General features: G+C 33.2%; 1 protein-coding gene across 1 annotated transcript in view; it reads left to right on the top strand.

The window, feature by feature from the left end:
• Positions 1–225: 225 nt before the first annotated feature.
• Positions 226–12,987, top strand: part of plch2a (phospholipase C, eta 2a) — a 139,061-nt gene continuing 126,299 nt past the window's right edge. The window contains exons 1-2 of the mRNA XM_051117271.1: positions 226–435; positions 7,584–8,055. Coding sequence (XP_050973228.1) covers positions 7,884–8,055 — 172 coding nt within the window. The 5' untranslated portion in view covers positions 226–435; positions 7,584–7,883. The remainder of the gene's footprint in view (positions 436–7,583; positions 8,056–12,987) is intronic.

Below are 12,987 nucleotides of genomic sequence, written 5' to 3'. Positions count from 1 at the left end.
AGCATAACTCTATGTATCAAACTTGATTTAAATAATAAAATAACTAAACGTCCTTTAACAGTCCTAATACTTGCAGACAATACGGGCCATTTCCCATACGCTCTAGCCGTCTGCTCTCCACCCCATATCCCGCCCACCTGTGCAAAGACTCCTCTGCCCTTACTTGTCTGATTTCGACGCAGGGAAAACTGTTGCTCCATAAGGGAACACCCACTGTGTACAAAGAGCTTTCAAATGACAACTTCCTTTACCTGCAGTGTGGAGCTGTGTGCCTGAAGCTGTTGCCTGCAATGAAAAAAGACATAGTCTTTGTACGAAAGCGGATCGGAGCTGTAAAATCAGTGCCTGGAGAAGTGTTTTACTCACTATCACATCATCTCCAGCTCTCACTCTGAACTACCTGTTTCTGTTCCCTCAAGAACCCCGTTCACAAAGGTAACGTGAGACTTCACAATACTTTAACACAGTGCTTTTTCTTTTCTACATTTAGGAGATTTTACTCGGACGAGTTTGTCTGGCACGTTTAACATGCCTGAATAGATGTGAAGCTGGATAAAAGATTGGGAAGTTAGTTTCTGAGTTTCACTTGGGCTTTTTTCTCTGAGAGTTTTGTATTCTGAAACCCAACACTTCTTACCTGGGTGCTCAGGTAGAAAGAATGAGAAGAAGAAAGACAGGATGAACTTTAGAGGGGTTGTTGTGAACTCTTTCTGTGATTGGATGTGATATTGTATGGGTTATTCTTATCAAAACATGTCCAGGTCACATTTCACCTCAAAATAAGAAGAAAAGAAATATGAAATTGTCTTAATAACTTAAGCTTTATTAAGGAACATTACTTTTTTGTGACATCATTTTCGTGACATGTTTTGATATGTTGCCTAACGTACTGAAGTGGTAAAAATGTAATCAGAAGTCAGAAGTAATTATGAAATTAATTCTAAAGATGTTTTTAAATCCTACATAAGTAGGTCAAAAAGCACTTCAAAGCTCAGCTGGCTGCATTTAATATAAATTTAAACTGTTATTATATGAATATTCTCATTAGATTCTCATTACTGTATATGTTTATTATATATTTATTGCATTTATTATTATTATTTTTTTTTACATTGCATATTTCAGAGACAATAGATGTAATTTTGCAATGAATTATAAAGATGTATTTAAGACCCTACATTTCACCAAAATGCATTTAATATTAATTTAAACTATAAAAATTAACATGCAGCATAGCGTGTTAATTTCAATAATAATAATAATAATTATTATTATTATTATATCCTTATTAGGTTCTCAATACTGTACACATTTTATTATATATTTATTGTATTTATTTTTTTCACATTGCATACTTCGGAGACAATAGATGTAATTTTGAAATGAAACTTAAGACCTTACATTTCAGCAAAATGCATTTAATATGAATTTAAACTATATAAAAAAAAACATTTAATTGCAATTAACATGCAGCATAGTGTCTGAAAATATTACGTTTGTATGTTTTACTTTGTTTACATTCAATAGACACATATTCTTTTAAATTAGCTATATTATTTTTATAATACATATTATTTTTTGAACTATGTTAAAGTGTACCTCTTTTCACAAGGTGTGGTTGATTCCTATAAAGTAAACAAATTTTATTTTAATGCATTAACATAATGCATTTATACATTAAGTTTTAACTTTTGATCTGTTATAATAATAATAATAATAATTATTATTATTATTATTATTATTATTATATCCTCATTAGATTCTCAATACTGTGCACATTTTATTATATATTTATTGCATTTATTTTTTTCCACATTGCATATTTCAGAGACAACAGATGTAATTTTGAAATGAAACGTGTTTAAGACCCTAAATTTCAGCAAAATGCATTTAATATAAATGTAAACTATAATACACTTTCATTTAATTGCAGTTAACATGCAACAAAGTGTATGAAAACATTACATTTGTATGTTTTACTTTGACATTTTTTTCATAGTTTCTGTTATAATCAGAATACATTCTCATTACTGTAATACACTTATTTCTATTGCATATTTATTGCAATTTTTCACATTACTGTAATAAGAATGATATTTTTAGCACTGTGCATTTTTTGTGTGTGAGTGCTGAGTCTTTTTTAAGGTAAAATAATCACAGGTTGACTTGAGATTCCCTGAGACTCCTCTATATAAACATCCAAGCAGTGTTCTGTACTTACTCACAGGAGAAACCTGATTTAATCTGCGCCTGTTAAACTTGACCTGCGCCTGCAGGCTAAACATGAATCAGACAACCGTAAATTAAAACTTAACCGGTGTATTTAGGCAGGGAACACCCTTCTATCTATGTCATTTCAGATGTTTATGTGCAATGGTTATAATTCATCGGAGTCACTTTGGTTCCATTTAAAGTAGCTTTTGTTTGTCAGCGTAGGCGACACAGTCATGCTCCTGTTTCCTTTGGAAATCTCAGCCCAAACACTGTGCGGTGTAGGACGTCTTGCGAGTTGCAATGCGAACCGGTCGGTTGAAACTGAAATAAAAGGTCTATTGTGTCATGCTCTCTGTGCAGTGCTGAGCAACTCTGAGCGATCGCCGGTCAGCGGCCTGCCAGCTGGTATGCCATTAGCTTGTCAACTTGTCAACATCTGCTGTTTGCCTTGCATCATCTCTGATCTGTTTTTCGTGCACACAACAGGAAAAGAACGAGAAACAGCTATAAGCCAGTAGAAGCGATACAGACATTTGGCTGTATCTGATACTGGAATGTTTGTGCCATGATAGTGTGTGTGTGTGTGTGTGTTTGGTTCAGCCAGATTGGCCAGATCTCATGTTACGTTGCGTATCGAGAGCATTGTGTTGTGTGCAGGCTTGTTCTCAGGGGATGTTCACATCAACCATGTGTCTTTGTTATTGCTTCGTACAGAATGGCTTTACGTATCTGAAAGCAAATACTCTGCACCTTTTATCGACAGTGACACTCTTTTTGTCCTATATTAGTGGAAGGGAAGGAAATTAAGGACAAACATTTGCATACTCACACTGTGTTTCCTGTCAGCACTGTGCACACAATGGCTTTTGTGTGTCTTTCAGCAGCAGATTTAAAGAGGTGCCGGCAGTCCGAACGGACGTTCTGTGAGGCAATACATCTTCCTTACTTCCTATAAAACTGAGGTTCAATTGTCTGTGCCTCTGCTTTGAACCTGAATGAATGAAAGAGTCTGTAAACAACAGCGCTTTGGATTCATTCTGAAATCTCTGACCTATCTGAGTCATTGAGCTTCAAATACCTTTGATGTCACATTAATATTGAAGGTGACTGAACCTCATGATTTCACCCCAAAAGGAAAATATTTCATTGCACATTTCACTCCTAAATCAGGGCTCGAAATTGCGGCCGTTTTGGTGGCATATTCTCCCGGAATTGAATCTGCGTGACCTCAAAATATATTTGGGAGCATTTGTGCGAGTGCAGTAATTGTTGTGGTGCGACTTGTTTTTATTTCTTTACAAAACTTTCGCTAAGTACTGCACAGTATATGACTGCTGTGAGCTGATACAGTGAGCCGTTCTATCCAACATTAGCTTACATAACCAATTAAACTTCATCTTTACATTCTTAGCTTTAATGCAGATTTTAGATAGTAGTTGTCAATCATTCACGTTGTGCTCCGTTGGAACTCGGAACCGGCCGGATTTTGTTCCAAACGTTTTCTTTCAACCAATCTCTGTTCCGGATTTGCACTGCATTGCAATTAGGGGTATGCGATGTGAACATTTTTGATTCTTGACTATTAAAATATCCCTACGATCTGCTATTATTGAAGAAATAAAGTAAGCCTATCGTGCTACAGCGCACATTCTGTTGCAGTTCTGGTGCCTCCGTCTCACACGACATACATTCACACCAAATGTTTACTCAGCAGCAGAATTCCACTCACTAAACACTGCACTTATTTGCAATCACACACGTACATTATTTGCATGTGCTTTAAACCTTGCCGCTTAAACATTTCATTCGTGTGCTGTTCTGACATGAGCTTACATTTGAAGCGTGCACACTCAAAAAAAATAAATAAATAAATAAAAAATAAAATAAAAGCTTGTCAGACAGCACCTGGTTGCTGGAGTAAGTTATCTTTCATGTGTGGTTTGGCCCAGGTGTTTTATGTAGCATAGTTTCACAAAGCTAAAGTCTGTCAGACCATTCTGTTTTTGCTTCCGATATTGAAATTATAATCTAATTTAAACCAGAAACGCTTCATGCATGCAGCATCTTTGTGTGCATTAAGTTTACAAATGCAGTGGTTGCCTGTAATTTAAATGGCTACAGAGAGTTTGACCTGTAATAGAGAAAATAAACATCTTATTCATGTACTCATATTTTCATTCTTTCTTGTCCCTTTCTTAAGGCAATAAATAATTATTGAAAATTAATAAAAAATTATTAATAAATAAAAAAAAAAATTATGAAAAAAATAAAAATAAGGATGTTGCCGGCCTTTCCTCTCAATTGGCAGTTGTGGCGCTCATTAATATTCATTGGGTGATTCTAAATTTTATTTGGTGCTCCTAACTTTTTGAATTTGGGAGCACCAGTACTACCAAGTAAATACAAGTATGTTCATTGTGATATTGATTTCATAATAATTATTCAAAAATTCTTACTGTAATGCATCCACAAGACAAATTTATATGTCCTGTAATGCTGTACTTTTTTAGTGTTTAATGCAGCATAAATTACAGGCGGTACAACCAATGCCTGATATTTAACAATTTACAGTTAATGTAATTATTATTTTTCATTTATTTTGTCACATTTCACACTGAGGTGCAGAATGCATTTAAAGGAGAAGTTCTCTTACAGAACAAAGATTCACATACTCACACTCTTGTCATCCAAGATGTTCATGTCTTTCTTTCTTCAGTCGTAAAGAAATTATGTATTTTGAGGAAAATATTTCAGCATTTTTCTCCATATAATGGACTGATATGGTGCCCCGAGTTTGAACTTCCAAAATGCAGCTTAAATGCGGCTTCAAACGATCACAAATGTGGTTATATTTACATTATCTGTCAATTTTTGTTCTGGAAGTGGACTTCTCCTTTAATGTCATATAAATAATGATATTATAATGATATTATATATTTAATTTTGTATTCATACAAAATTAATAAATGATACTTTGTATGAAGAAAAAAATAAATGTATTTATAAAAAATAGAATTTGCAAGCACCAAGTCCACAACCAGTATCACATAAGTTTTACTGAAGAAATGAATCAAATGTACACGGTGACACACAAGTACAAAAAGGACCACAAGTACAAACATTTCATTCCTGACTTACTTGTTTTGAATCAACTTACCCATTAATTATTTACATTATATAATTTAATGAGACACAGCTTTTTCATTATTGGCTTGGGATGGTTTTCATGATTCACCCATACTATATCACACTGCTTGAAGCCTGTTTAGATAATGCATTTAAAGGTATTCATAATGTCATACAATACATATTATAATGTTTTTGTGAATAATTGTAGTCACAGATATTGCATGAATAGAATACATAAGATACTTAGGTTACGCCCTAAAACAGTATAATGCATGCTAACATAATTTTACAATTATTGTTATAACTGTTGATGAGTTAATAATGCATTATAATCTTATAATTTTAAGGTTAAGCCATGGGTAAGTAATGCAATTCAATGTTTATCATGAATCAATGCATATAAAGCCTCAAATGCTGTTTATCACAGACAACACTTGTGAAAAGAAGTGTGCTTAATGTGTTGAAAGTACACATGTAGTGTGCTTCAAATCTTACTTGTGAATAATATAACATTGATAAAAGGCCACTTAAGCATGCACTTTCATGACTGTTTAAAAAGTGCACTTTGTAATGATGTGAAATTGATAGTGTTACATGAAAGTACATTTAAAATCACGTTTTATTCATCTTTTGTTGTGCGGAAGTATACCTGTTGATGCACTGACTATCGTAAAAATAAGTACACTTAATAACATTTACATATTATGTACTTAATAAAAATACCCTGAAATTGTACTGTTAGTATACGAAACTGCTATATTTAAAGTCTGCTAAATCGGAACAATTAATTTTGTACTTAATGCACTTAATGCAATTGTCCAGAAGTAGTGCTGAAGTCCAACTAAAGATATACTTAAGTATATTTGATTGTGCTAAAGTGGAACAATTGCAAGTATACTTAGACTTTAAATGCATTTAAAGATTGATATTGTTTAAAGATCATACAATCCTCATCAATAGTGACATTAAAACATATTTTAGGAAATATTAAAAATAAGAAATGTCCATTGTGCACAAGATGTACTCCAAAAAATATCTTGAGCGACGTGTCAGTAAATATGTTAATAGACTTGAACTTTACATAGTGTAAAATAAATGCATTTTAAATCTATTACTTTTTTACTAGGCTGAAAGCACATGTGAAGCACTTGATTATGATTTTAACATACAACTTTCAGATGACATTAAATGTCTTTAAAGAATATTTTTGTAACCATGAACGCCTATGAGTACAAGACAACAAAAGTAATTTATGAAATTACAGCTAAAGATGTTTAAGTCCTACTAAAGTGGGTCAAAAAGCACTCTTAGGTTACATTTAAATAAACTTAAACTATAATACATTTTCATTTAATTGTAAATGACATACAATTAAGGGGTTGAAAACATTTTAAAGTATATGATTTCTGTAACAAGTACTCTTTTTAAAAGTATGCCAGTGTGGTTGTAAGGAATAATCTCCTTAAAAAGTTTCTTAAAAACCAAAAAGGCCCACATAGCTTTAAGTATACCTTTACAATGAATTATATATACAGGCATCAAGTGAAGTGTTTCCGAACAGACTCCCATTGTTTTGTCTACCGAGGAATGTAGTGGATCATAAGCCAGACAGATTTGTTTTAGCCGAGACTGAGGGTCGTGTTTTAGAGGGAGGGGATCGTCTCATCGCCTGGTCTGTTACCCGAGGCCAGGTGTTACATGGCTGACACGTCCAGTCCTGCATCCTCAGGTATCAACATGTCACGTCAAACACAACAAGCACTCAAAGTGAACATTACAGCCATTGTTGGGGTGAGCAGGCAGTTGACATGTCTCTAGCGCAGCTCATGAAGTCCCACTCTTGACAGAATGGAGAGAGGAATTCAGAAGGACGTGCTATAAGAGATCAGCGCTGATTATAATGGGAGTATTCAACTGTACAGCTCACTCACAGGCAGCCATGCAAAAATAACTGATAAGGGATTACATCATTTGTTTTGATTCTCTACAGTAATATGAAAGTTTCCATTCATTCCTGTGTTTATGTGATACACTTCACTGTGTGTTTCATTGACATGCTACCATGGTAATGCTATATTATGTTGGACATGGTTCCAAGATAATACCGTGTTTTTGAACACACACCATGGCAATAGATATGGTACTAGATGGTATCTTTTGAATTAAAAATCTAGCGTTTGTGAAATGTTTGTGTGAAAGTCTTGCATGCTCAGTGTTAACAGGTGTGCTTCCCTCTGCAGGTGTGGTTTTGCTGCAGGCCGTCAGCACACTGACCTTGTGTCTACAGGTCAATTACTGGCTGTGAAGCTCCGTCAGACGGTTGTACCACACCTCCAACCACAATCACTCCCAAACCCAGACGCTAAACATCTGTGGAACGTCCTGCTGTACACTGGAAACCAGAAGATCTTTTCTTTCTATCAAGAGCACCGTGTGGAGACAACGGATAACTTTGTCAGGAATCTGTAGAACTGGAATTACACATGACTGTTCCTGGGGCTCCTGAATGCATTTGCATGTGAATTTCTAAACGAAGCAATATGGATACAGTATCTCTGAACACCTCCCTGTTCTCTGGCAGTCAGAGCATCAGTATGGATTCTCCCAATTTGTCCATGAGATCCGCAGGCTTCACCAATGACACGGATTCATGCCGCAGCAGTACACTCTTACACTGGAACTTCTTCCTGGCCGCCAACTACATCCGTGTGGGTAAGTCAATCTGGTTTTTATTAAGAAGAAAAAAAGGGTAACACTATAGTTTAGGTACCAATACTCAGTATTAACTTGAGCTTATTAACATGCATATTACTAGCATATTGGCTGTTTATTCGTACTTGTAAAGCACATATTAATGCCTTATTCTGCATGATCATATTCTACATCCCTAATCCTAAAGTTCAGAGAGAAACAGGGAAACACAAAAGTAGAAATTTAGATTCTTCACAATTCCTAATCCAAGATATTTTCTAAAAAAAAAAGAAAAAAAAAAAAAAAAAGAAACTATTTTTTTTACACACGCACGCACACACACACACATATATATATATATACAGTGTTGGGGGTAATGCCAAGTAACGCAAGTTACATAATATTATTACTTTTTCCAAGTAGCTAGTAAAGTAACGCATTACTTTTTAATTTCTGAGAAAATATCTGAGTTACTTTTTTCAAATAAGTAACACCAGTTACATTTCCCCCCATTTATTGATTAAAAGCTCTCCTGTCGCCATGTTCAGAGAAATCAGGAGTAAGACGTTAGTTCTAGACTAAATGTGAACATGCATTAATTCATCTCGCTCACAAAAAACAGATTCAGTATTCCTCAAAATGAATAAAAACAGTGAAATTCAACTCAGAATATGATGCAAACCAGCAATAATTAAATGTTAAGTAATACAAATATCCTTTATGCATTTAATACCATTTTATTAAACAATGTCTTTGCTGCCGACCTTCGATGATCCAATTCTAAAAAGCAAAAACTACTCAAGATAATCTAACTTGTTTTCCACTTGTTTTCCTTTTTTTATTGCTTTTTCTTCTGCTGTCTACTGTACAGATGTGAAAGTACTTTTCTCAAAGCCTGAGGCTTTTGGTGTGAAAAGGCTTTTACATTTACCAATCATATAACTTTTTATATTAAAAACAAACAAGCAAGCCCTGCCCAGATTTAGAAAGTAACGCAAAAGTAAAGTAATGCATTACTTTCCATAAAAAGTAACTAAGTAATGTAATTAGTTACTTTTTTGGGGGAGTAACTCAATATTGTAATGCATTACTTTTAAAAGTAACTTTCCCCAACACTGTATATATATATATATATATATATATATATTTAAAAAAATGCACAAATTGGCAAAAATATATATTTGGTAAAATATGTTTCAAAAAATATCTTTTAGTAATATATTGTGACAATTTTTTGTATGTTTTTTTTTATGTTTTTTAAACACATTTAAAAGTATTTTGTCCTCTATATATTCCACAAAAAAACATTTACATGTCACGTTTAAAAAACTTGATTTGTTGTCAATAACATCATGCAGTATAACACATTTGAATAAACTTCAGCAAGGAACAGAATTTAAAATGCTGCGCAAAAAAGCAATATTGCAATATATGAAAATATTAAACATTATTAAATTATTTTGATCTCTAGTAGGGCATCCACATTTGCGTTTAGGCTACTGTAAACTGGAAATGTATTTTCTTGCCCCTGAAATGTATTTTGGTATATGAAGGTTGAAACTAAATATATTTTCTATTTCATAAATATATTATATTAAATACATATAAATATGTTTTCTTTGCTATATGGGTTGTAGGAATGATTATTTGCATACTTTCAATCTCCAAGGATGTTTTGGAATGTTTGGAGTCAATGTTTCAATTTGGGTTTGATTTGTTAGAGATTTGTGTTCCATAATATTTGTAGCTGAAGTCAACAAATATTTCTAGAGACTGAACAATCAATCACAGCGCTCTGCCACCCAGATTCTCTTCAAACATCGTGTACTCTCATTTTTTTCTGCTGGTAAAAGATGTCGAACATCTCCCGAATCACCACGTGTGATCTCCTTAATGAATCACTCATTGTTCACAAAGCTCTTAAAGTATGTTTATGATGTCTGTCTGCAGCGCAGCGATCAGTTTATTAGGTGCGTCTGACTCGTTCGTGTACATGAGGTTATCTCTCACATCAGATAATGGCATAGTACAGAGTCTCAATCAGATAAACAGCTGCTGCTGACAATCCTCCGACTTCCAGTTTGCTTCACGAATGAGGGATTTGTGTTTTGTGGTTTGTAAAGCCCCCATGGCATTAAAAAGTGATGATTGCATAAATGAACATTGAGGAAACAATCTCTAAGAGCGGAAGGGCTCCTTAGGACAGAATTACCATGCAGTGTTAACATTAGATACATTTTATGCATAGAAATGAGTGTTTGTATATATGCTATATTTTGAGCTTTAAAAGCTGAGTTATACTATACAGAGTTTATGATACAAAATGTTTTGGTTTCAGTGCAAGTAACAGACTTTTAGCATTTCCAATGGAGAAAGATTCTGTACCAGGATAAATGTTGATATTCACATTGTTTTGCAAGCATATCTGAACTGAAAATTCCTTTAGTTTCACTTCATTTTATTGCCAGTGTCAAATTTCCGTGGTCAGTATTTGAGTTAATTAACACTTAATCAAAGTGTTTTATACTCTTGATGAGTTCTAAATTGCCATGACAAATCTCTCGTGCTGTGAGTTTCAGCATCTCAGACATGTAAATGCTAGGAGGTTAATTACCGTGAACAGTTATCTTGGATTTATTTAATTTTACATGTGTTTGCTGTTGCAATTACGGGTAATTACTTCTTAAAGGAAACTCACAACTGAAAACTGTTTGCAACACCGTCAGGATTCCATAAGGTCCATTTATAGAATTTATTTGAAATCAGACACAATTGATTTATTTTGACAACATGCTTTATAATTTATTTTAAGTGAATTTAACCTCATTTGTACCAAGTGCATTAGGGAATTCCCCTCTTACAGTTACTCTACATCGCTCATTTACTTGAAGGAATTCAGAGTTGTGTTCATTAGGGTTTGTGCCACATTTAGAACTGAACTGAGAATTACACATCAATTTAATTCCAGGGTTTAAGCAAAGTAAGATTTGTGTATCATTTCGTCGCTTTGGAATTATAAGGTTCTATCTGACGTTTATGTGTACATTTTGGCCTCTTTTTTTAGGAAACACAAATTTGTGTATTATTTGAAGTAATTTAATATGAAATTAAATTAAAGGAAGTCTGCATTTAAACTTAAGTAGATCATTACGCTATATTAAGCATTTCCAGAAACTTTTAGCAATATTAATGTATAGTTTTATTTATTTACATTTAATGCGGGGAAATGATTAATTGTGATTATTTGCATCCAAAATATAATATATGTGTGTACTGTGTACATTTATAATGTATATATAAATACACACATATACAGTATATATTTTGAAAATATTTACATGCATTTATGTGTGTATATTTTTAATAATTAATAATATATATAAATAAATTTAAAATATCTATCTATCTATCTATCTATCTATTTATCTATATATATACAATATATGTATTTATAAAATATATATATATATATATATATATTTTTTTTTTTTTGATGCTATTCATTTTTGCCTGGCATTAATTTTACTGTATTATACTTAAATATGTTACACATAAAGTTATCTTTCACTTTATGGGTCATGGTGGAATAATACAATAATCTATCCTGCAGTCTTTAAAATCAAAGCAAACAACATGAAGCAGGTGTGCATTTTTATTAATTGCATTATTATTATTATTTTATTTATTTATTTATTTATTTTATTTTTTGTATGTTTTCTTGCAAAACTTGTGTTAGTATAATGAAAATCCTCTTTAATAATGAATTTCTTTAGATTGCATTTCAGTAAATTTGGTAACACTTTTGTTTAGGTAACAATACTCACTATTAACTAGTTGCTTATTAGCATGCATATTACTAGCATATTGATTGTTATTAGTACTTATAAAGCACATATTAATGTCTTATTCTGCATGACCATATTTTAGATCCCATAATCCTAAACTTAACAACTGCATTCCTAACTATTAATACGCAGCTTTTTTTTTTTTTGAGGCAAACGTCATATTTAATAGCTACCTAAACTAAACTGTGACCATAAATGCGTCCTTGTTATTCTGATTCAACATCCTGTCTGTTCAATTGTCACCAATTAAATTGAAATTACCACTCAATAATTGAAAGAGAAAAAAAAATCAATTTTGGAATATGAACAGCAGTAACCACTGATCCATGTGTATATATTCATAAGATCATCTGTAACTTGAGTAGGCTTTCATAGTACTCTGGGTAAAATTTTCAAAGTTCTTAAAGTCTTAATTTGTTACACTTACAAATGGTAATGTGCCACCACATGTTCTGTGTGAAGGATAGGTAACAACAGTTTCCCAGCATTGAGGTTTCTTATCTTTGTACTAAGGCACCTTAAATTCTTTTATCTCAATTTAATTGTGAGTTTTTTGTATGGGCGGACTCACTTCATCAGTTCGCTTCCAAACTTTTTGTCAAACTTTCCACTTCGGAATCCACCGGTAACTTGTCCCAACAGGCCATTGTCAGAGGCCCGTTGAAACGACAAGCACAAAAGCAAACAAAACCGTAGGCCTCATTCATCATCATCATCTGCTGACAGAACATCTCGCTGTTACAGACTCCCTGCGGCCCGTCGGGCACTCATGCACTGATTACTCACCAGGCTCCATGACACTTCCTGTTAGGACGTATTTTTGTCATACTTCCAGATTTTGATGCATATTGCACATCACACACCTTTACACACATTATTAATACCATAGTGAGAGTAAAGCTCTTTTCAGATTTTACAGCTTGAAAGAACAAGTTAGTCACTGCTTTTTGTTGTGAAACATCTTTCTGAGATGTTTTCATTCATATCTAAAGGTTTTGATTGAATCATTCAGATGCCTGCTCATGTAATCCAATAGAGGGCAGAATTTATCCTTATGTGGACTTACAGTAGATCTAATATTAATGAATGTGTTCAGAACAGCCCACAA

The sequence above is a fragment of the Labeo rohita genome, chromosome 8 (genome assembly GCF_022985175.1).
Source record: "Labeo rohita strain BAU-BD-2019 chromosome 8, IGBB_LRoh.1.0, whole genome shotgun sequence".
Classification (NCBI taxonomy): domain Eukaryota; kingdom Metazoa; phylum Chordata; class Actinopteri; order Cypriniformes; family Cyprinidae; genus Labeo; species Labeo rohita.
This window is presented reverse-complemented; position numbering and strand designations above follow the sequence as displayed.